The sequence below is a fragment of the Wallemia mellicola genome, assembly GCF_000263375.1.
Source record: "Wallemia mellicola CBS 633.66 unplaced genomic scaffold WALSEscaffold_13, whole genome shotgun sequence".
Lineage (NCBI taxonomy): Eukaryota > Fungi > Basidiomycota > Wallemiomycetes > Wallemiales > Wallemiaceae > Wallemia > Wallemia mellicola.
Genome location: NW_006531970.1, coordinates 214,706 through 234,598, shown reverse-complemented (window position 1 = coordinate 234,598; position 19,893 = coordinate 214,706). Strand labels below are relative to the sequence as shown.

The 19,893-nt window shown below is 40.7% G+C and overlaps 10 protein-coding genes across 10 annotated transcripts; 5 read left to right on the top strand and 5 right to left on the bottom strand.

Annotated features, from left to right (window-relative positions):
* Positions 1-3: 3 nt before the first annotated feature.
* On the top strand, positions 4-1,276 carry WALSEDRAFT_69460 (HAD hydrolase; the record flags this gene model as incomplete). Its single annotated transcript, XM_006958957.1, has 5 exons — positions 4-55; positions 101-473; positions 524-671; positions 719-828; positions 880-1,276. 5 exons carry the CDS (start codon positions 4-6, stop codon positions 1,244-1,246), a joined length of 1,050 nt encoding a protein of 349 aa, XP_006959019.1. The 3' UTR covers positions 1,247-1,276.
* A 117-nt stretch (positions 1,277-1,393) lies between these two features.
* Positions 1,394-4,690, bottom strand: WALSEDRAFT_64928 (hypothetical protein; the record flags this gene model as incomplete). The annotated part of the gene is made up of 6 exons (XM_006958956.1): positions 1,394-1,413; positions 1,462-2,012; positions 2,064-2,630; positions 2,681-3,462; positions 3,511-3,622; positions 3,666-4,690. The coding sequence occupies 6 exons, from the start codon at positions 4,688-4,690 to the stop codon at positions 1,394-1,396; spliced, it is 3,057 nt and encodes a 1,018-aa protein (XP_006959018.1).
* A 49-nt stretch (positions 4,691-4,739) lies between these two features.
* On the bottom strand, positions 4,740-6,725 carry WALSEDRAFT_39215 (hypothetical protein; the record flags this gene model as incomplete). The annotated part of the gene is made up of 3 exons (XM_006958955.1): positions 6,689-6,725; positions 6,507-6,640; positions 4,740-6,455 (listed from the first exon to the last, which is right to left on the bottom strand). Exon 3 carries the CDS (start codon positions 6,192-6,194, stop codon positions 4,740-4,742), a length of 1,455 nt encoding a protein of 484 aa, XP_006959017.1. The 5' UTR covers positions 6,195-6,455; positions 6,507-6,640; positions 6,689-6,725.
* A 334-nt stretch (positions 6,726-7,059) lies between these two features.
* On the top strand, positions 7,060-8,648 carry WALSEDRAFT_60687 (hypothetical protein). Its single transcript, XM_006958953.1, has 9 exons — positions 7,060-7,142; positions 7,186-7,299; positions 7,345-7,422; positions 7,468-7,570; positions 7,620-7,677; positions 7,721-7,816; positions 7,868-8,378; positions 8,413-8,580; positions 8,627-8,648. Exons 1-7 carry the CDS (start codon positions 7,070-7,072, stop codon positions 8,024-8,026), a joined length of 681 nt encoding a protein of 226 aa, XP_006959015.1. The 5' UTR covers positions 7,060-7,069; the 3' UTR covers positions 8,027-8,378; positions 8,413-8,580; positions 8,627-8,648.
* Positions 8,128-8,626, bottom strand: WALSEDRAFT_29232 (hypothetical protein; the record flags this gene model as incomplete). The annotated part of the gene is made up of 3 exons (XM_006958954.1): positions 8,128-8,364; positions 8,415-8,582; positions 8,624-8,626. 3 exons carry the CDS (start codon positions 8,624-8,626, stop codon positions 8,128-8,130), a joined length of 408 nt encoding a protein of 135 aa, XP_006959016.1.
* Positions 8,649-8,897: 249 nt separating the features above from the next.
* Positions 8,898-10,180, bottom strand: WALSEDRAFT_60686 (phosphoserine aminotransferase). Its single transcript, XM_006958952.1, has 2 exons — positions 9,071-10,180; positions 8,898-9,026 (listed from the first exon to the last, which is right to left on the bottom strand). The coding sequence occupies exons 1-2, from the start codon at positions 10,156-10,158 to the stop codon at positions 8,936-8,938; spliced, it is 1,179 nt and encodes a 392-aa protein (XP_006959014.1). The 5' UTR covers positions 10,159-10,180; the 3' UTR covers positions 8,898-8,935.
* A 1-nt stretch (position 10,181) lies between these two features.
* WALSEDRAFT_60685 (hypothetical protein) lies at positions 10,182-14,209 on the top strand. Its single transcript, XM_006958951.1, has 4 exons — positions 10,182-10,374; positions 10,421-13,362; positions 13,407-13,750; positions 13,795-14,209. The coding sequence occupies exons 1-4, from the start codon at positions 10,231-10,233 to the stop codon at positions 14,178-14,180; spliced, it is 3,816 nt and encodes a 1,271-aa protein (XP_006959013.1). The 5' UTR covers positions 10,182-10,230; the 3' UTR covers positions 14,181-14,209.
* A 258-nt stretch (positions 14,210-14,467) lies between these two features.
* WALSEDRAFT_32991 (hypothetical protein) lies at positions 14,468-15,665 on the top strand. The gene is made up of 5 exons (XM_006958950.1): positions 14,468-14,501; positions 14,553-14,690; positions 14,738-15,345; positions 15,391-15,535; positions 15,581-15,665. Exons 1-5 carry the CDS (start codon positions 14,479-14,481, stop codon positions 15,597-15,599), a joined length of 933 nt encoding a protein of 310 aa, XP_006959012.1. The 5' UTR covers positions 14,468-14,478; the 3' UTR covers positions 15,600-15,665.
* Positions 15,666-15,755: 90 nt separating this feature from the next.
* Positions 15,756-17,024, bottom strand: WALSEDRAFT_29228 (hypothetical protein; the record flags this gene model as incomplete). The annotated part of the gene is made up of 3 exons (XM_006958949.1): positions 15,756-16,676; positions 16,726-16,890; positions 16,938-17,024. The coding sequence occupies 3 exons, from the start codon at positions 17,022-17,024 to the stop codon at positions 15,756-15,758; spliced, it is 1,173 nt and encodes a 390-aa protein (XP_006959011.1).
* Positions 17,025-17,571: 547 nt separating this feature from the next.
* WALSEDRAFT_32990 (hypothetical protein) lies at positions 17,572-19,643 on the top strand (the record flags this gene model as incomplete). The annotated part of the gene is made up of 2 exons (XM_006958948.1): positions 17,572-19,249; positions 19,297-19,643. Coding segments are annotated over exons 1-2 (1,865 nt in total), but the record flags the coding sequence as incomplete, so codon positions are not given.
* Between the last annotated feature and the right edge of the window lie 250 nt (positions 19,644-19,893).

Sequence of the window (19,893 nt, the reverse complement as noted above, 5' to 3'; positions counted from 1 at the left end):
ACGATGATGTTCACGAGGGCGTTAAGAATAAGTAACAGCATAAGATTATACTCCAGTAAGTAGAAAATGCTCTCATATTCTCCATCTAATATGTAATCAGCCGCACGTCCACTCGCTTTTGCGTTTGACATTGATGGTGTTCTCAAACATGGTTCTTTCGCTATCCCGGAGGCAAAACACGCATTAAAGAAATTAGATTCACTTAATATTCCTTATATTTTTATTACAAATGGCGGTGGTACAAAAGAAAGTGATAGATGTAAAGCTTTATCAAAGGATTTCGATATACACGTAGACGAATCACAGATAGTGCTTTCTCACACGGTGATGAAACCACTCTCTGAACGTTTAAAAAATGACAATATTCTTGTCATTGGTGGTGATGAGCATGGCCAAAAGTGTCGTGAAATCGCCGAATCATACGGATTCAAGAATGTATACGTACCAGCAGACATACTCAGCTGGAATAAGTTGTAAGGCTGACTTCATTACCCCTCATTGAAAAGTCCCTAACGTTGTTTAGTATCTACCCATTTGCTTCTCCACCTGCACCACAGGATGCAATGGCACAACCTCACACTTATCAACGCAAGCATGTTGACTTTGCGAAAGTACCATTCTCAGCAGTCTTAGTATTCAAAGATAGCGCTGACCATGGTCTTGATATTCAAGTAAGTAGCATAATGTATTACACATCACTGTTTTAATAAAATAATAGATCATTTGTGATCTTCTTCGCAGTAAGGATGGATTGCTTGGTACAGAAAACAATCAAGGGAAGCAAGGCGTCGAACTACACTTTTCGAATCCTGATTTAATTTGGACTACGTTAGTTATCGTTTATCTCATTCATCATATAACTCATAATGAATAATACAGGGAATACCCTCAACCGAGACACGGTCAAGGTATGTTCATAGAAGCTCTCAAGACAGTACACATGATTAGAAGCCCTGAAATTGAGCTCAAATATTATCAATATGGAAAACCACATGCTATAACCTATGAATATGCAGATAATTTACTTCAACAGTTGTTAAAGAGTAAGACAAACATAACTGAGAAACCAAGAGTTATAATGGTTGGTGATAACCCTGATTCAGATATTCAAGGTGCAAATTTATTCGGTTGGCAGTCAGCACTCGTGAGAACGGGTGTATATACTCATGGTATACCAAAACATGAACCTAGTATAATCGTAGATAATGTTTTAAAAGCAGTTGATTGGGCTCTATCCAATAACTAATGAATTAATGATAAAAATATTTTAAATTTGAAATGCTTATTCTTGTGCGTGATTTTGCTTAAATTAAGGTTGAAATTCGTACATTATTAATGCAAGGGGTATATTACTCTTAGAGTTGTATTAATATTGAAGTAATTCTTAACTATTTTAATCAGCAAACATCCTCTCTGGTAAAATTGTTAGAATTTGATACTTTCTTTCTAGTTATAACCTACCAAACTCTACAACACCCGAGTCAGTGTTTCCAATAACACCAAAAGTAGCTTGCAATTGTACACCTAATGTTTCCAATTCATTGATCAATGAACGCATACATAATGCATACGCGAAAACTAATAGATGAGAAGTACTTGATTGCATTTCCAAATAATTTGTATCTTTTGTGGAAGTTGAAGGTCTAGTGTCAGTACAACTAACCGACTGTATTTTATCCATAAGGTTCTGTCTAGCTTTATTAGCTGGCGGTAAATATGGTGGAAGTGGTGATTTCGAATGGAATGAACTAGCAATTACGCTAAAAAATAGCAAAACATTACCAACCAATTCCCTCCTTTCGACTTTAAACTGATCAATGAATTGTCTAGCATAAGTGTTTTGAGGTTGACTGACCATGCCTAAAATGTGCATTACTTCGAGTATACGCTGACAACTACCTAGTAAATCGGCATACTTCTTCACAGGGAAGGGTCCTCTCATCCTTGGCTCATTTTTTGTTTGGGAGAGTAAATTACGGAGTTTAATGAGGTGTATTTGGATGTGTAACTCCCTATTTACCAATTAGCAAATCAATTTTTCAAGTAAGAACACTCACATTGACATAAATTCCTTACTCAACTGTTCCTCTCTTTGTTCGCCCATAAGTGTCCTCTGAGGACTCAGCAAGTGTGTGGTTTCGGACGCCCTTTCTACGTCAGATGCAGCATCAAACGAATCAACAGAAACGGGACTGAGTGTTGTTGGAAGAGGCGGCACTGATTGTGCTAATGTGTGTCGATTGTATAGATATCCAAGGTCAAGAATGAGGTCACCTAGTCCGCGTCTCAGCTCTTTACGGGCTTCTTGAGGCCACCATAGTCTCGAAACAATCATACTAAACGTAATACCGCATGTTACTGCCGTGGAGCGCTTGACTGCGATTGTGAATGAATGTATATCCTGGTCCCTCAGATTGAAAGCATAGAGTGCGACGAGGTTATACGACTGAAGAACAAACCTCCCACTGGAGGAGTACCTTGTCGAACCAACAACAATGTAGAAGCAAGGAAGCGAGAAGAAGAAGCCTAATATTGGGAATCCAATAGCACCAAATAACGAATGGCCTAAACCTGCAAACGCTACTACGGCTACTGCTGCACCGACTATCGTACCAAGTATACGTTGGATACTTAAGTAGTGTCAGTATTTGTATTACCTTTGAAATTGACACTATCTCACCTCATAAAGTTAGTTTGACCCACTGTAGGGGACAAAGAAGCAAAGCAACTTATGAGCGCCCACTCTAACTTCAAATTCAAAGCTAGTGGTCTAAGGTATGAAATATAGGATGGCATAGAGAGTATAGCCAACGCTCCACCAGTCCTAATAGCAAATTTTACATCCTTCCTCTCGAAAAATGTAAGAACCTCCCAAAGAATCTGACTAAACCTCTCATATACCGTAAACTGATGTTCTTCTTCAATAATTTTACTAGCTCTCCACCGTCTTGCTTGGTCATTAACTTTATACTCGCTTGGATCAATTGGGATTAGCTTTGACAGAGTCTTCTTCATTCTCCTACGTAATAAAGGTGGACGGCGTGGTTTGCTACTAAAGTAAGAACTACTCTCGTCGAATAAATCATCTTCAGCGTTATTTTGATAATCTTCATCAAGGATGTTGGAATTCCTTGAGCTGCTATTAAAGACGTGCTTTAGATCATGCTCACTGATTTCATCCACTAGTAAAATCAAATGGTAGAGTTCACTAGCAAGTTCACGCAAATTAAACAAGTAGAATTGCGTAATAAGTGATGGTTCTTGAAATGACTTGGCATCAATCCGTGCATCCGGTTGGGAGGATTCTAAGACAATCCCTGAGGAGATGTCAAACTTTCTAATCGCTCTCTGCAGTCTTTCGCTTGCAATCAACATCGATCGGCGAGTTTCAGTGAGCAAGGTTGGATCTGAATCTCTTTCAAAAACCAAACTAGATTCCCTGAGAACATGCACGATTGTTTCCTGGTGAGTTGTTAAAATAAAACCAATAAAATCTTGAATAAAACCTACTGTTAACTCATACATCGGTTTGCTTGCTATATCTACACTCATTTGAAATGCCTTCTTGAAAGAATCATCCTTGAGTATCATATCATCGCGCATATTAAGACAACTTCTCAATCTGATGCTGTGTTAGATAATCAACCAATAAAAGAACAACTGACCCCGTTAAATGTTGGGCTAAGCGTTCAATAGCCTCGACGGTATGCTTGTATGTCTGCCTTATTTGGCTATTATTAACGCGTTTATCTCTTAACCACCTCTCGCGGAGAGCATTCGGGAGTTCAGCTTGGAGAGTAACGAAAGCCTCGTCATGGTCTTTGACAGCTCTATCGAATGAATCCTTGTCTAAAATCTTATCGTGCTCTAGCGTAAAGTTACAGTAGAGTGTCTCAAGCAGCATACCGAAACTATTCAAACTACTACTGAGATCTTTCCTTAATGCACTGGTTGAACTTTTTGGCCAGATGAGTAAACAAACTGATGAAGTTATAATTATCCCAATTATAGCCATAGCCAAATACTGCACTAATCTGGCTATACCACCATTGCGTAAAACGACAGAATAGAAAACAATACAAGACATTGTGGCTGCTGAATTGAACGTTTGATTAGCCATTTTCAATCTCGAGAATGCAGCAATAGATGAAACTACACCTATAAAAATGAAGGCGACGATGAAACCGTCGAGGTCAGCTTTCCAATTCGTATCATCCGGGTTAAAATCGATAAGCGTCAATATAAGAGTAACTAATGAAGATACGCAAGTGACGAAAACGAGTGATACTGCAGCGAAAGCGATAGCTTGCAACATTGATCCACGGCTACGTGCAGGATTAAACCAAACAGTGACTGATGCTATAGTATGGGTGTTAACCGCTACTTTCCATAGCTGAGATTTTTGCTTAAACTCTAATGCACTTATGAAGCTATTCAAAGTTGGATTAAAAGTGAATAAAGTTGCGATAGTGTAAGCGATAGCGCATTTAATTATATTCCTCTTCGTATCTATAGAAATCCAATCATCTTTCTCAGTTTTGTCATCATCTTTGAGAGCCGGTCTCTTCACACTCGACCAATCATCGACGGCGTCCCTAGCTGCTTTTGGATTATTGAAAGTTAGCCTTTTAGTTAAAATGCTAGTACGTTTCTGTTGCTTTTGAGGTCCGTCTGTTACAGACCTCCTCATAGTAGAGTTTTAAGATAACAGAAACAATTTATTAAGATATTAAATCAATTTATGGGTACATAATTAATCCTCGTAAATCAGGTGCAGTTTGTTGTAAAAGTTTTCTAACTTGATGTGATTCCTCTGAATCAGCTCCAGAGGTATAATGGACGTCAGCTTTTCTGAAACCATTGAATGTTGACGCAGCACAAATTGTGTAAGCCCCCATTTGATCCCATCTCAACCAATCACCAACTTGTAACCCTTTCGATAATTTGTGGTTCTTCATAACGCAATCTAAGCTATCGCATGTTGGTCCCCAAATTGAGCATGAGATTTCCTCATTTTTAACCATCTTTTCATTTAATAACGGATCATCTAAAGTTAACTCTGATTGAACTGTTAATGTTCTCGCCTTTGGTTCAGCATGATCAAACATAACGCAATTGAATGCACCGTAAACACCATCATTTTGATAAAACATAACTTTTGGTGATTGATCATCCAAATCCTGATTGATATCATCATCTGATCCTCTCTTCGCAATTATATTGGTCGCTAAAGTGAAAGCGTCATGAACGTAGAATCTACCAGGTTCAGCAATGACACGAACGCCAGTTTCAACTGGGAAGTGTGCATCAACTGCAGGTCCTAATGATCTTGCAAGAAGTTCAAAGTTGTCATGACCGAATCCACCGCCAACGTCAAGTAAATTAAACTTGAAGCCGAGAGATTCGCCAACCTCGAATGTCTTCTTAGAACGCTCAATTGCATCTACGTAAGATTGAGGATCATAACAGCCAGAACCAACGTGGAAGCTAACACCGATAACATTCAAACAGAGATCTTTCGCGGTCTTCAAGAGATGTGGAACCGCATCAAGTGGGGCACCAAATTTGATACCGAATCTACATACACTCTTTGAATCATCCGTTAAGATTCTAATGATTAACTGAGCATCTGGATAAAGTCTTGCGATCTTGTGAAGTTCATCGGTGTTGTCAAATGTCATCATTTTAACTTGATTACCACGCGCAAACTTAATCATTGAGGCAGCTTTACATGGGTTTGCGAAAATGATATTATTTGATGGGTTTTCTGTAGCAGGACAATTTGTAGGTAAGGAGAGGATGGTGTTGATTTCCGTTTGTGATGCGCAATCGAAACCCAAACCCAAACCAGCTAATAACCTAATTACGTAGGGATCTGGGTTGCACTTCACTGCAAAGAAAGGCTCGATACGTGGTAACTCTGTCTTCCATCTAATATGTTGCTTATAAACCGAGGAAAGATCAGCGACGAAGAAGGGGTGTTCCTCTGCGAAATCAGGTTGGCTGTTAAAAATTTTGACGTTTTTAGCTAGTTGAGATTCAGTTGAACCGTGATAAAGATTTGGTAAGCATTCGTAAACGCATTTTTGTCTATCTGATGGTGCTGGACTAGTAGAGTGTGATGGTGGAGGGGTTGGAAGGTTGCTGTGCATAATGATGTTCGATTGAGATTTGGTAGTTTCGAAGAATTGCATTGAATCGCTCTTTGACTTTGAAGAAATAGCCGTTGAACGCGAGAAGTGCCTAGTTGGCCTCTCGCTAATAGTGGCCGTCAGTCGTGTAATATATCCCCGCTCCCTTTTAGCGAGGATTTCAAATCAAGGGTTTTTTTTGTGTAAAACTGAGTGCTGACGCTTGAGTGTGTGAGGCGGCAGCAAAAAGTAGTCGAAAGTTAATCTACTTGAGCTCTGTTGACAGGGAAATCAAGGAGGTTTAAAAGATACCCAGCCAGTGAACTATCGAGGGCGCATGAGCGGATGTGGCACAAGGAAGAGTATAGAACATACCGTGAGGCCTAAAGCGTGTGGCGAGGGAGATCGAATTCCGACTAAGTGGAGATAAACTAAGAGTTTTGCTGTATTGACTCAAAAACTAGAGTCAAAAGTGTGTGTCTGAATTGGTTGACTGTGTCTCTAAAGCGCTGTGGGATATATTAGATATTTATAACGGAGATAAAGCATATACTAACACTCTTTATCTCCTGGCTGGGATATGGAGATGGTAGTCGATGCTAAAGACGCAGATCAAAGTCTGAAAATTTCAATCGCTCCAACGACTCGCAAAAATGATATCTAACCGACTAAATTATAGAAATATATACTTTATTTTATACCTTTGAAAGTATTCTTATACTATTATTTATCGCTATCGATCCGATTGGATAGATCGCCAGCTAAAATTTGTACTAGCGATGTGCTCTATATGAGCAGTTTAGAGCGGAGATATAACTTCTAGACGTCTGTATTATATTTAACATCACTACAATCTCTTATGATCTCTTATTTACCGATTAATACCGCTGAGATGCGGATATAAGTCAGAAGATATCTTCTTTATATACAATCAAAATATGGCATCTAGATTCCATTCAACCGCACGCAAGATTGTAGCTATAGGGCGCAACTACTCTGAGCATGCTAAAGGTATTTACCACAGCTGAAATGTCTGCCATCTAATAGGATATAGAGCTTCAAAATGCTATACCAAAAGAGCCATTCTTCTTCTTAAAGCCTACAAGCTCATTTGTACGCACCGGGGGTAATATTGAGATACCAAACGGTGTAATAGCTCATCATGAAGGTTAGCTTCTCTTATCAATTGTTACGAATCTAACGAAATGGATAGTCGAACTTGGTGTTGTTATCGGACAAACTGGAAGAGACATTAGCCAAAATGACGCGCTCTCACATATCGCTGGTTACTGTATGTTAACCTACCACAACTAGCTAGATCTAAATAAGCTTTAAGCACTCGGTATCGATATGACAGCTAGAAACATCCAAGACGTTATCAAGAAGAAAGGTTTACCTTGGTCAACTTTGAAGGGTTTCGACACTTTCACCCCAATTGGGTCCGTATAGCTTGATAGCAGGCTTATCAATAATCTTACAGCCCCATAGAGACTTCATTCCAAAGGATAAGGTCGTAGACCCACATCAACTTGGATTATGGTTAAAAGTGGGTGTAAACAGTTGAATACTATTTAGCTAACAATCGATAGGCCGACGAGACTATCAGACAGATGGGAACAACATCAGACATGATCTTCCGTATTCCAAGACTCATTCAACACGTATCATCTATCATGCGTCTTGAGGTGGGTAAAGAGTTGTTGTCAGCTGATCGTCACTAAAATTTCACTTTCAAGGAAGGTGATGTTTTGCTCACGGGTACACCATCAGGCGTTGGTCCACTCTCTCCAGGACAAACAGTCACTGCAGGATTAACTCAAGGAAAAGAAGAACTCGATAGACTGGAGTTGAAGGTAGTCCAACGCCAAGGTGGATATGTTTACCAAGAAGAATAATTGTAGTAGAATAAATGCACAGTTTTAATAGATAAGTGACCCATATATCAATACGTTGAGAAAATGCATACATCGACGAATCAAGTACTTGGAAGAGCAGTTTACTTCTTCTTGTCTGATGATGCCTTGCTCTTGGCGGTACCGCGAACCTTCTTGCTCTTGTTCTTTCTCTCCTTTCTGAGCTTTCTTGATGGCTTAGTGACCTTCTCAGCGAGACCGAATCTGACCAATCTGTATTTTGGTTCGAATTGCTTAGCGGCATCTGCAGAGTCGTAGACTAAACCGAAACCGGTTGATTTACCACCACCAAAGTGAGTACGGAAACCGAAGACAGCAACCTGTCGTGTGGTCAGAAAATGTGAAAACTTCCTAGTAGGGATATACGTACGGCTTCAACTTGAGCCTTGTACATTTGAGCAAGGTTCTCACGGAGCTCTTGCTTTGAGACGTTTGGACGGGTTGGGTGGAGAACGTCCAAGACGAATTGACGTCTTTGCAGCAATGGGTTAGCGGTGAACTTGCGAGTTCTCAAAGTAATGGCACCGGTTGGATCCTGCTAATTGTTAATAGAGTATTTTTTTTATTTGAAGCATTTACCATTTTCGCTGCTAATAGCTCGAACGCAACGGTTGAATTGAAATTTGCGAGTCCTTCTCTCATCAACACAAATTTTGATTTTAATTGTATATTTATTTATTTTAATTATTTATTTATTATAAATTCCTAACATAGCGTATTATTATTTATTTGCCAGCCTTTGCCTTCCTTCCTCTAGTCCCCTCCACTAAGCTTGCTATCTTCTAGTGCGTAGTGATTTTATAAGACAGCTATAAAAGATGCACTAAATTCATAGACAGTCTATCTACTTATCTCATATGTAAGATGAATAATTACATTATTCTATACAATCTACTTAAACAATCTCATAAATCCTATAAGCTTATCGGTGTCCTCCTCTGTGATTCCATTGTAAAGTGACACTCTGATTCCTCCAACAGATCTACACCCCGTTAGTAAGTTCTTACAATCTCAAGGTTTACACACCTGTGTCCTTTCAAGTTCTTCAATCCCAACTTGTCTGCCTCAGCGAGGAATCTCTTCTCTGTGTCTTCATCTGGCAGTGTAAAGACAACATTCATACGACTTCTGCTTTCCACCGAGACCTTAGGGTTATACAAACCATTAGAGTTGTCAATAACATCATACACCTTCTTGCTCTTCCTATCACTGAGCTTAGAGTATTCATCTAAACCACCATGGCTCTTGATATGTTCAAATGTCAATCCAGAGACGTAAATTGCAAACATTGGTGGTGTGTTGTACATACTCTCATTATCAGCATGACGCTTGTAATCACATAAATGTGGAACTTGAGGAATACCACCCAACTTGAATGCAGCGTCAGTGTCAACGAGGAGATCCTTGCGGACAATAACGAGTGTAACACCAGCAATACCTGCATTCTTTTGAGCACCACCGTAAACAACAGCATGCTTGCTAATGTCAATCTTGCGTGAAAGGATGTTTGATGAAACATCAGCTACAAGATTGGCGTCTGGTGGGAGTGACTCATATGGGAAGCTCTTATCAAACTCAACACCGTTGACGGTCTCATTATCGCAGTAGTAAACCAAAGCCGGATCAGCAGAATAATTCCATTGATTTGCTGGTGGGATAGTCGAAAACGATTTTCCATCTTGGCTGTGCTTGCGAGCGTCTAAAGCGACGTTGACGGAGACGTTAGTATCAGTAGTCAACCTTTTAGCCTCGCCAGCTGCTTTGTTAGACCAGCTACCTGTAACGATGTAATCGATCGTAGTTTTCGCATCGCTTTCTGGGTTCTTGAGTCTCCAAGCAGCGAGAAGATTGAGAACAACGGTGGAGAATGCACCCATACCACCACCTTGCATGAGAACGACTTCGTGGGTATCTGGTACCTCCATGAGGGTCTTAAAATCACTTATTGTCTTTTCATAAACAGCTTTAAAGTCCTTTGAACGATGTGAAATCTCAGCGATACCCATACCGAGATCATTGTAGTTTAAAAGACCGCGTGCAGCCTTTTCAAGTACTGCAGTTGGTAATGTAGATGGACCTGCACCGAAATTTACAACTTCTTCACGATTTGGCATTTTATTATATGACTGTTCGAAACAACCAAGATCTAAATAGAGTAAACGATAGAAATACTATAGAAAGCTGATATGAAGACATTTTTTCGTTCATTTCAGCATCAGTTTAGGTCCATAGTAGCTCAAGGACCTTCTGCCGCATCTGGTAGCTCATATTCTGCTGGTGGTGCTGGCGCAGGTTTCCATCCAGGCAGGAATTTCTACCAAGGATACCATGTTAGTAGATAATTTGAATATATTTTCCCTTTTAACTCCTTTATAGGGCTACGGGCGTGCATTTACGCAAGCAAACAATAACAACAACCCAGACGACGAGGATGGCCGGAGTCCATCAAAAGCTTACTTATCTAGGCGCCAGAGCGTTAGCAATTCATCTAGGAGTGAAGTTGTAAAAGCTATCCGCGATCAACGTAGACGTATAAATACTGTAGCTAAATCAGAGAAGAATCACACCGGCCGCCCAAGAAGCAACTCTACAGCCTCGATAGATAATGGAAAATCAAACGTAGAAGAACTTTCAGACGAAGTAGAGAGCCCCGATAAACCCCCGCCACAGGCGAGTCATAACACTCAACTCGGTAATAAAGAATCTGATCACGGTAATGAACTCATAGCACGCATAAGCGCTGCTAAAGACTCTAACGACTTCCAAGCGGTTAAAAGAATTGTTCACTCGGTATATACTATCACTGATCCATCTGTCGAATTATGGGATACAGCACTCGAAGCACTCTGTGTTACTCGTCCTGATTCTTTCACTGTCGAGGACGCCGTCTCATTCTACAATGATATGATTGCAAGGGATCTCAAGCCAACTGCAAAAACATACTCAAATTTGATAACAATCTTATGTCTCAGGGATAACTACGTACAAAAGTCTCTTCAATCGGTAAACACTCGTAAGGTTTGGGATCCATCACTTGAATCGAAAGCACAAGAATTGGAATCTGAGCAAAATTTCAGAATTGCTATGTCGATATTCAATTTGGCGATTAGACTCAATGTTCTTCCAACTGATGTCTATACTTATAATTGGCTTCTTATGTCTTGCAAATTTCATAAGGATGTCGACTCGGCTATTAATGTTTTCTCGGTTTTGGAATCCCTTCCACAGGTTAAGGCACAACATGCAACATACTCGGTTATGATTGATCTCTACGGTTCTGTTGGTGATTTAGAAGGTGCTACCGTCATCTTTGAAGACTACGTCAATGCAGCTAAAAAGAAGATGATCGATAGCGACCCAGCTTTCGCTACTCTTCCTGCGAACAAGGCAACTACTGTTTACAACTCCATGATAACGGCTAACTTCAACTGTAATGAGGCTCTTGGTGGTGTAGAACTCTTCCAACAGATCCTCGAAGCACCAATGAAACTGCGTCCAGATACTGTTGCTGCCGTAATTGAAGGTTTCGTTCGTAATGGTGATGTTTCCAGTGCTTTGGAATGGCTTAAGCGTACTGCAGCTGCATCAGCCGAAGGTTCACAAGTCCCACATCCACCAGTGTCATCATTCTACTTTGTCATTACATCTTTATTGAGGGAGTCAAAGATTGATGAAGCCCAGTCTGTCTTTGAGCTTCTCAAGGAATGTCAAAATAAGTTTACAATGGAACCAACTGGCGCAGAATTGAGTACTTTCAGCGAGAATGTTATTGGATCACTTATCAAAAACATTGAAAATGTAGAACAAGTTGTTGCTCTTGCAAGCGAAATCTTCCGTCATCAGATGATTGAGAAGTCATCTAAGGGTGTCTTCTACCCACCAATCAACGATCTTATTTACATTGCTTCAGTAAGCGGTCGCTTTGATTTGGCTATGGGACTCTATATTCAGTGGGCTCAAGCTGGCAAGATTCAATTCATCGATCAAGGTCTTTACGCAGAGAGAAATATCTGGCACAAATTTGTTGTCACAGCTACAGAAACTCTTGTCAATACACCTGGTATATCACTTCAACAAACATTTGACGCTTACCGTATCGCTTATGAGAACAATGTTATCTGTTCATTCAAGACACTCATCTCGATAATTCAGAAGGTTGACCAAGCTCGTAAAGACTGTGAAGGCGATTTCAAGTTGATTAACCTTACATTAGAGCAATGGAAATTATACACCAATGTTTTCTTACAACTTGCGAAGAGCCAGGTAAACTTGGAAGACTCCAATCGCAGCGTTCCACTCACTTCAGCAACGGCTGTTGATTTCGTTTCAGATATTCGCAACACATTCGGCCAAAACTCTGGGGATATTGCAAAAGTTCTCCACGTTAATGACCTTGGCTTTGTCTTGTCGAAGTTGATAGATTATGATTTCGCAACTGAGCAGCTTGCACGTATCGGCTATCGTTTCAATGGTATGGAATGCTACACAAGCGGTTATGTTCCACTTGACAGAGTAAACTCTGACCAATCAGCGCCAATGGGTTACCCATCTTTTGACTCCAGTGACGCTTCGTCAGAGCAAACTCCGCCAACGACACCTGAAACAACTGAAGCAAACTTTACAATTGACGAAGGACTCTCCGAGATGATCAGTAGACACGACTACCGCAAGAATCTCGGTGTATCTCCTGAAGAATGCTATGCAGTCTTAATGGACGGTATAACCAATGGCTTAACTGGTAATGTAAGTTCGCTTGCAAACCTTGCCAACGCGCTAGGAAGAAAGAGTGAAATCAGCAAAGCCAAGAAGGTATACACGCATGCCTACGACGTCATCCAAAATCTTTCATCTCTCGAAGAACGCTCAATGGCTTGGTTCAAACTTGAAGATGCCATGATCTCCGGTCTCGGTCACGGCGGTGACATCGAAGGTGCCACCCAACATCGTCTGCGTATTATACAAGCTGGTGGTGCGCCATCTGCAGACGCTTACGCAGCTTGCATCAATAACGTAAAGGAAACTACTGATGACGTTACATTTGCACAAGAACTCTGGGATGAATCTAGATCATTGGGCGTGAAGGGTAACACTTTCTTGTTCAATTCTATTATTTCCAAGTTAAGCAAGGCTCGTAAAGCCCATGCAGCACTCGAGATACTCGACCTTATGATCGCTGAGCGTGTTAGACCTTCTAGTGTCACTTATGGTGCTATTATTAACGCATGCACACGTATCGGCGATGAGGCATCCGCTGTCACATTCTTCAACAAGATGGTCCAACAGAATAAATTCCAATTAAGAGTTCCACCATTTAACACGTAAGTTGACCACATCTTAAGTGATTATAGCTGACGAAATACAGTATGATACAGTTTTACACCCACACTAAGCCAAATAGAGAACGCGCGTTGTATTATTACGGTGAAATGTTGTCTGCTAAGGTCGCCCCATCTGCTCACACCTACAAGTTGCTTTTGGATGCTTACGGATCAATTGCACCAGTGGACAAAGATAGCTTGAATAAGGTATTTGAAACCATCGTAAATGATCCACGCGCCGCTGTTAGTGGTACTCACTGGGCATCTCTCATTCACTCAGCTGGATATGTCGAGAAAGATGTCGAAGCTGCTGTCAAAATATTCGAAAGCATAGAAACACACCCATCGAATAGAAATAAAGTACTTCCAGATGCTATAGTATACGAAGGTACGTTAGCTATATCATGGAATCTTGATCTAACATAACCACAGCGCTCCTCAACGTATTCGTCGAAAACCAACGTCAAGATCTTATACCAAAGCTTTTAGATTCTATCAAAGCATCAAAAGTACACCAAACAGCTTACATTTCGAATCTGCTCATTAGGGGATATGCACAAAGTGGAGATATAGCCAGATCTCGCGAAGTTTTCGAATCGATGGTTGACCCACCGATGGGAGCTGCCGCTAGTGGGAATCACGCAGGTGATTCGCAAGCAATCAATGTCGTGTATCGCGAGCCATCAACCTGGTCGGAGATGATCAAGGCTGAGTTAGAAGCAAAGTCAACAGAGAATGCCCAAAAACTTATTGCCCGCATGGAGGAAAGGATGTATCCACTAGCAGTCACAAGCAAGATTGCTAGCCTGATTGTATAATTTTTTCACTAATTTATTATCATTTTTATGCTAGAATATTCTATGTCTAGGTGTCAAATTTTAAGTGGTTCTTCGTAGTAGTGGAATTGCATGTGAGACCTGTCTATTTAGTTTTCCATATATCAAATGTTTAATGTTTCTTGCAATCGATTGTTGACATAGCAAAACAGCTATTAGATTCCTCCTAGCTGTGTAGTTTACATATAATATATCTTTTATATATCCATAGAAAAACTCAAAATAGTTTTTTCTCTTTTATTTCTAGTAAAATTCCTAGAAGAGATTCGTTGATAGTAGAATGTCATCAGCAAACTGGCATTGGTGGGTGAATAACACAATAAATTATTGCAGCTAGTCTAAACAAGCTCTCAGGAAGCAACTTGACTGTAGCAAATTCGCTAAGGAATACTTCAAAGAGAAGCTCGTCGGTTTGAAGGTCAATGATGAGCTTACAATCGAAGAACTAAAGGAATGTGATGGCGACGTTACACTTGGACAGCGCAAGTCAAAGTACGCTTTTTTATATAGAAAATACGTCTTTCTAATCAAATACACAGATTAGTGACGATCTACGACTTAAAGATCGTCGTTGAATGGTCAGTAGGAGAACAAAGAGGACGCACTCATGTACCAGAAGTCTCACATGAGGCTATCGACGGATTGGATGAATATGTATTCGAGACAACTCTCATTAAAGGTCAAGCTGATGGACAATTCGACCACATCCGCAAAGAAGTTATTCCACAAACACTCAAACCAATATTTGATCAATTCCCAGTTGATCTTCGAGAGAAATATGGCGCTCACGTCCAGATTTCACAATCGAACACACCAACACCATCACCAGCACCAGAAGCAGCTCCAGCGGTTAAGAAAACTGAAAAGGTTGAAGTTCCACAACAGAAAGTATCCCAGAAGGGTTCACTCAACACCTCAACTGTCAGACTTGAAGAACGTTATCAGATTTCAGCGGACGAATTCTTCGATGTGCTCACCAACAAGCAACGCGTACCTATGTGGACACGTGCACCAGCTGAGATTGAACCTAAAGTTGGCGCAAATGTCGTTCTTTTCGGTGGTGGTGTTAAAGGTAAAGTCACAGATGTTGTACCTGGCAAGAAGATCACAATGGATTGGTCATTAACAGGCGGAAAGTGGCCAGAAGGTGGGTTTCTTGGTAGTGTGTATTGCATAATCTAATATATCCTAGGACATAACGCTTCATTGACAATCAGCCTCAACCAAGGTGATGACTCAACCACAGCAGAATTCATCTTGAATGGTGTACCAATCGGACTCGAAGAAGACGTGCAACCAAGTCTAGAACAGTACTACATCAAGCCATTGAAATTACTGTGAGTTTTACGTCTTATCACCGCGATTTAGCTCACACATATCAGTTTTGGCACAGTTCTTTAGAAACTTAAAAACATTCCATACATTTCATTATCAAATAATTAGATTAGAATATAAATAAGATTGTCCAAAAAGAGATAAGAGAAAAAAAAAGTTAAATTCCCAATTAGTCCTAATCAGTTAGTGTAAAACTCCATTTGATCCGCTAGATTGACACGTTTAGGCAAAGTTACGCACACGACGCATCTTCTTGTTGTGATCTCTACGTCTGACGATCTTGAGACCAGCTTCATCGCGCTTGTGTTGGCTGCTGTTGCTGAGAATGTTGATCAAGGCGTCAATATCAATCAAGCTACGCTTGTTGTTACCACCGCTGAGAATGCTAGCTACGAGGTCGAGATCGATGAGACCGTCACGCTTGAACGTTTTGACGGCATCGTTACGTACAATTGCGTAACGCTTACCGAGTTTGATACCAGCGTCGACGCTGAGCAAGTGACCGATTTGGAGACAGAGACCGGCATCGAGTAGTGATCCATCACCAATTGAAAGACCAGTGTCAAGATCAATAAGGGCAGTTGAGTCACCACAGTTGCCATCGTCACCACCACCAGTTGCAGTACCTGAGACAGATGCTGATGTTACAGTGCCGGAGGTTGTGAATGTAACGATGTTGCCGCCATTACCACCGCTACCACCTGAGCCGCCGTTTCCGCCAGTTGGTGTAGCTGTTGGTGATGGTGTTGTTGAAGTTGGTGCTGTTGAGGTTGCAGGTGGAGCTGGCTCCTCGGTAGTTGAGCAGTCCTCAGTTGGTTCAGGTGCTGGCTCTTGAGAAGTTGTTGGTTCTGGTGTTGGCTCTTGTGAGGTTGTTGGTTCCGGTGTTGGCTCTGGTGCTGGTTCTTGGGTGCTGGATGGCTCTGGGTCTGGACAGTCCTCGTTGTCACCTTTGTTGCCGTTGTCACCACCGTTACCACCATTACCACCATTGCCGTTGTCGCCATTGTTACCATTGTCACCACCGTTACCGCCGTTACCACCATTTCCACCATTACCATTGTCACCAGTTGGAGTTGGTGCTGGTGTCCATGTAGTAGCGGTTGAGTATGAGGTAGCACTAGTAGTTGGTTGACCACCTGCTGGCTAAAATCTTTGTTTAGGAACCTTGAAAAAAGATTGAAATAATACTCACTTGTGTCCAGGTGGAAGAGGCATACCATGAGCTGGATTCACCCCAGCTACCATCGTCGCCATCGTCGTCGCCGTCGCTTGGACATTCACAGCGAGCATTGCCATCTTCATCGTAATGGCGTCTGATCATCTTAGCTGCGAGCTCAGGTGATTGGCGAATAGCATGCTGTTCAATCGTTAGTGGGTGTATGATAACCAAGACAACTGTCTCACTTCGAGTGATTGACCGCGCTTAAAGAGGGAGTCGTGCGCGAGGACAGCGGATGCTGTTCCAGCCAAGAGGAGCATGGAGAGTTTCATAATGAGTGAATATAAATGAGTGTTAGAGTTGGTAGAGTGTGAAAATTAGTTCTTGGTTGGCAAGTGAAAAGAGAATGGGCGACTTAAATAGTCAGAATTCTAGAATTGTAACTGAGAGGACGAAGAATAGTCATTTACTTGACCGGATCGCTTTGACGTGAGGACAATTGAGGACGGAGGACCCCTCGATTAGGGACTGTGCCTGTTGGAAGATAAGAGAAGAGTGCCGTGATCGGCAGTTTACTAATAATTAGCATAATATTTCATTGTAATGTGTTTATTGTAGGAAAACCAATATACTATCGACTGTCAATGAGGAATCTGTCACCTAACAATGGAATGATCGGCGATAATTCTCCGAGTTTGAATGAATTAAAAGAATAATAAAATAAATGTACAACAAATAAGATTATAAATGTATATCTCTTACTAAAATAATGACAGTTACTTTACCGAGGGAGTGCTAATAAGAGAAGTCAACATAGCGATCTAAGTATAGAAATATATATATATATATATGCCATACATTTTTCTTAATTACTTTATTAAGGCTGAAAATAGAACCTTAGATTTAAACAACCAAGATCAACGATAAATAGACGGTTAAACTGCTTAAATGCAATCAGCTCTAGAGGAGAGTATAAAATATGTACAGAAAGTTCAATCTCTCACTATAAACAATGAAAGTAAAGCCGAGAGCGTACCATTCTACAAGGCGACCAACGAGGATGACCAGGATTGGTCAATGTTAGTAGACGATAACGCTATCGTAAATGACGACGATTTCGATTTCTTTGATGAATCACCGAAAACTGCAACTACTCAGCAAACTCCGATTACGCCATTCACACCTGCTACACCTTCAATACACTACTCATTCGTTGATCATACATTAGAGGAATTTCAAATGCAACCTACGAATGGTGTTATACCCAATGGTTATCAACAACTTGCCTTCAATAGGGCTATCAGTTTGGTTAATTATAGCGCGAACGGAAAGTATGCGGTCGAAGAGGGCATACAATCAAGAGCGAGTTATCCACCACATTGGTACGAATCTTTATCGCGGCCGCATTTAACAAGACGCAAGAAGAAAGAGAAAGAGAAAGATAGTCGGATGACGTTTACGAAGGTTATACATGATCGTTCAGCAACACCGTCATCTTCTTCCGAATACGAGATAGACGAGGATGCATTTATAAACTCATCGGATGATGATTTCGACATCGATACGAATCTTTCAGTACCACCAACTCCGATGACCTTACATTCAAACGGTAGTAGGCTATCGGAAGGTGCGCCAGAGATTGTTATACAACTCAGTGACGAAGATCGTGTATTACTATCGAACATTAGCTGGTCTAGCGCTCCTAAAGGTTATAACATAAAGTTCACACCTCAAGACATTACATCACAATACCTCACACAGCCTAAGCTGGCACTAGGCTACGACAATCAAGTTATCCACACACTCCCGCATGGCATGCAGTACTGGGAGAAAGCAGGGTTCACACCATTTGGTGGAAAGAAAAACATAACAGTGTCTATTGAAGGACAGCGTACAGAACTTCGGGAAGCTTTCTTTGATACTTTCCGTGATATGTACACCATATGCAATTTTGGTACTGTCAGCGTCCTACATAGGCAGGCGACCTTACCTGATGAACACACTGTTGTGTTTGAAATCACAGACGTTGATTTTAGTACACACCTTCCACGTGCTCGACAGGCGAGTCAAGAAGGTCATACATTCCAATTACTTTCTAGTCAAGAAATACAAGAGGTTATATCATCCCGCGATGCCGCTCGCGGTTTGGCGATACGGATCTATGATAGGATCAAACTAGTTGTTCAGAAGTGGGCACCGAAGAGCCAACAACTGCATCAGTCTGTAGAGGCTCAGTCGTTCGACTTCCCTGCATTCGTTATTGCGCGTAATGGTATATCGCGGGATCAAATAGCTATCGCAGCCGGTATTGCCAGCGCATTCAACTATCATCGGAAGCTACATATAGCATATATCCATCTATCCTCAAACAGGCTACTCATTGTTTCCATAGATGAGTATTCCCATTTCCATGATGTGCAATTAGTCGACAAGGTTGGACGAACTTCTAAACAAACAATATTGGAATACTTCAAGGTGTTCGAATTAGAGACATCCATAAGATGGAGTGTGAGGGTTATAACGCCTTCTGCTATTCCAAATGATGATGAATTAGGAGGTACGGTTATAGTTTATACAAATACGTCATTCTAATAACTTCTATAGATTGGAAAGCCACTAATGCAGACGACCTAGATTTACATTTTTATACATTCAACACACTAGAAGGTAAACACGATGCCAATAAAGCGGACTATGGTTGGGAGGATAATCTAAATTATGCCACAATTAATTCAGGATGTAACAGGGTATTAAAAATAACAAACCATTCAACGACTATCAATCATAATTTTGAAAATTACATTCAGTCATTGCATAACTTATCATTCATAACGAAATACAAAAAACATCCAAGAAATGAAGACAACTTACCATACCATCTACACAAGCTCTTGACTATATCTCAATAAAAGAGCTAAAGAACGTACACATTTGTATTTTTACTTGTAAAAGTCAATTCATTTATGAGAAAAAGAAAAAAAGAGTACAATTGTTATCGCTTAACAAGTCATTGCATGTTTAAGACAAAAGGAAAGTGATAGTACAACAACGAGATTCCAAATGTTGTTATCATCAAGCGTAAATGTTTGAAAGATTGAAGAATGCGTGTATTTGGTGAAAGAATACCTCGAATGCGTATTTGAATGTCCGGTCGAGATACCCAAACTATCTTACTAGAAATGAGAAACTGTCGTACTATTA

Bases quoted from the DNA above. Each gene is read 5' to 3' on its own strand.
- WALSEDRAFT_60687 (XM_006958953.1), top strand. From the start codon at position 7,070: ATGGCATCTAGATTCCATTCAACCGCACGCAAGATTGTAGCTATAGGG. The intron at 7,143-7,185 runs GTATTTACCACA...AATAGGATATAG, and splicing joins CTACTCTGAGCATGCTAAAG to AGCTTCAAAATGCTATACCA. The intron at 7,423-7,467 runs GTATGTTAACCT...ATAAGCTTTAAG, and splicing joins CTCACATATCGCTGGTTACT to CACTCGGTATCGATATGACA.
- WALSEDRAFT_60686 (XM_006958952.1), bottom strand. From the start codon at position 10,158: ATGCCAAATCGTGAAGAAGTTGTAAATTTCGGTGCAGGTCCATCTACA. The intron at 9,027-9,070 runs GTGTGTAAACCT...AACGGGGTGTAG, and splicing joins AAGAACTTGAAAGGACACAG to ATCTGTTGGAGGAATCAGAG.
- WALSEDRAFT_60685 (XM_006958951.1), top strand. From the start codon at position 10,231: ATGAAGACATTTTTTCGTTCATTTCAGCATCAGTTTAGGTCCATAGTA. The intron at 10,375-10,420 runs GTTAGTAGATAA...ACTCCTTTATAG, and splicing joins ATTTCTACCAAGGATACCAT to GGCTACGGGCGTGCATTTAC. The intron at 13,363-13,406 runs GTAAGTTGACCA...GACGAAATACAG, and splicing joins AGAGTTCCACCATTTAACAC to TATGATACAGTTTTACACCC.
- WALSEDRAFT_32991 (XM_006958950.1), top strand. From the start codon at position 14,479: ATGTCATCAGCAAACTGGCATTG. The intron at 14,502-14,552 runs GTGGGTGAATAA...ACAAGCTCTCAG, and splicing joins TCATCAGCAAACTGGCATTG to GAAGCAACTTGACTGTAGCA. The intron at 15,346-15,390 runs GTGGGTTTCTTG...AATATATCCTAG, and splicing joins AGGCGGAAAGTGGCCAGAAG to GACATAACGCTTCATTGACA.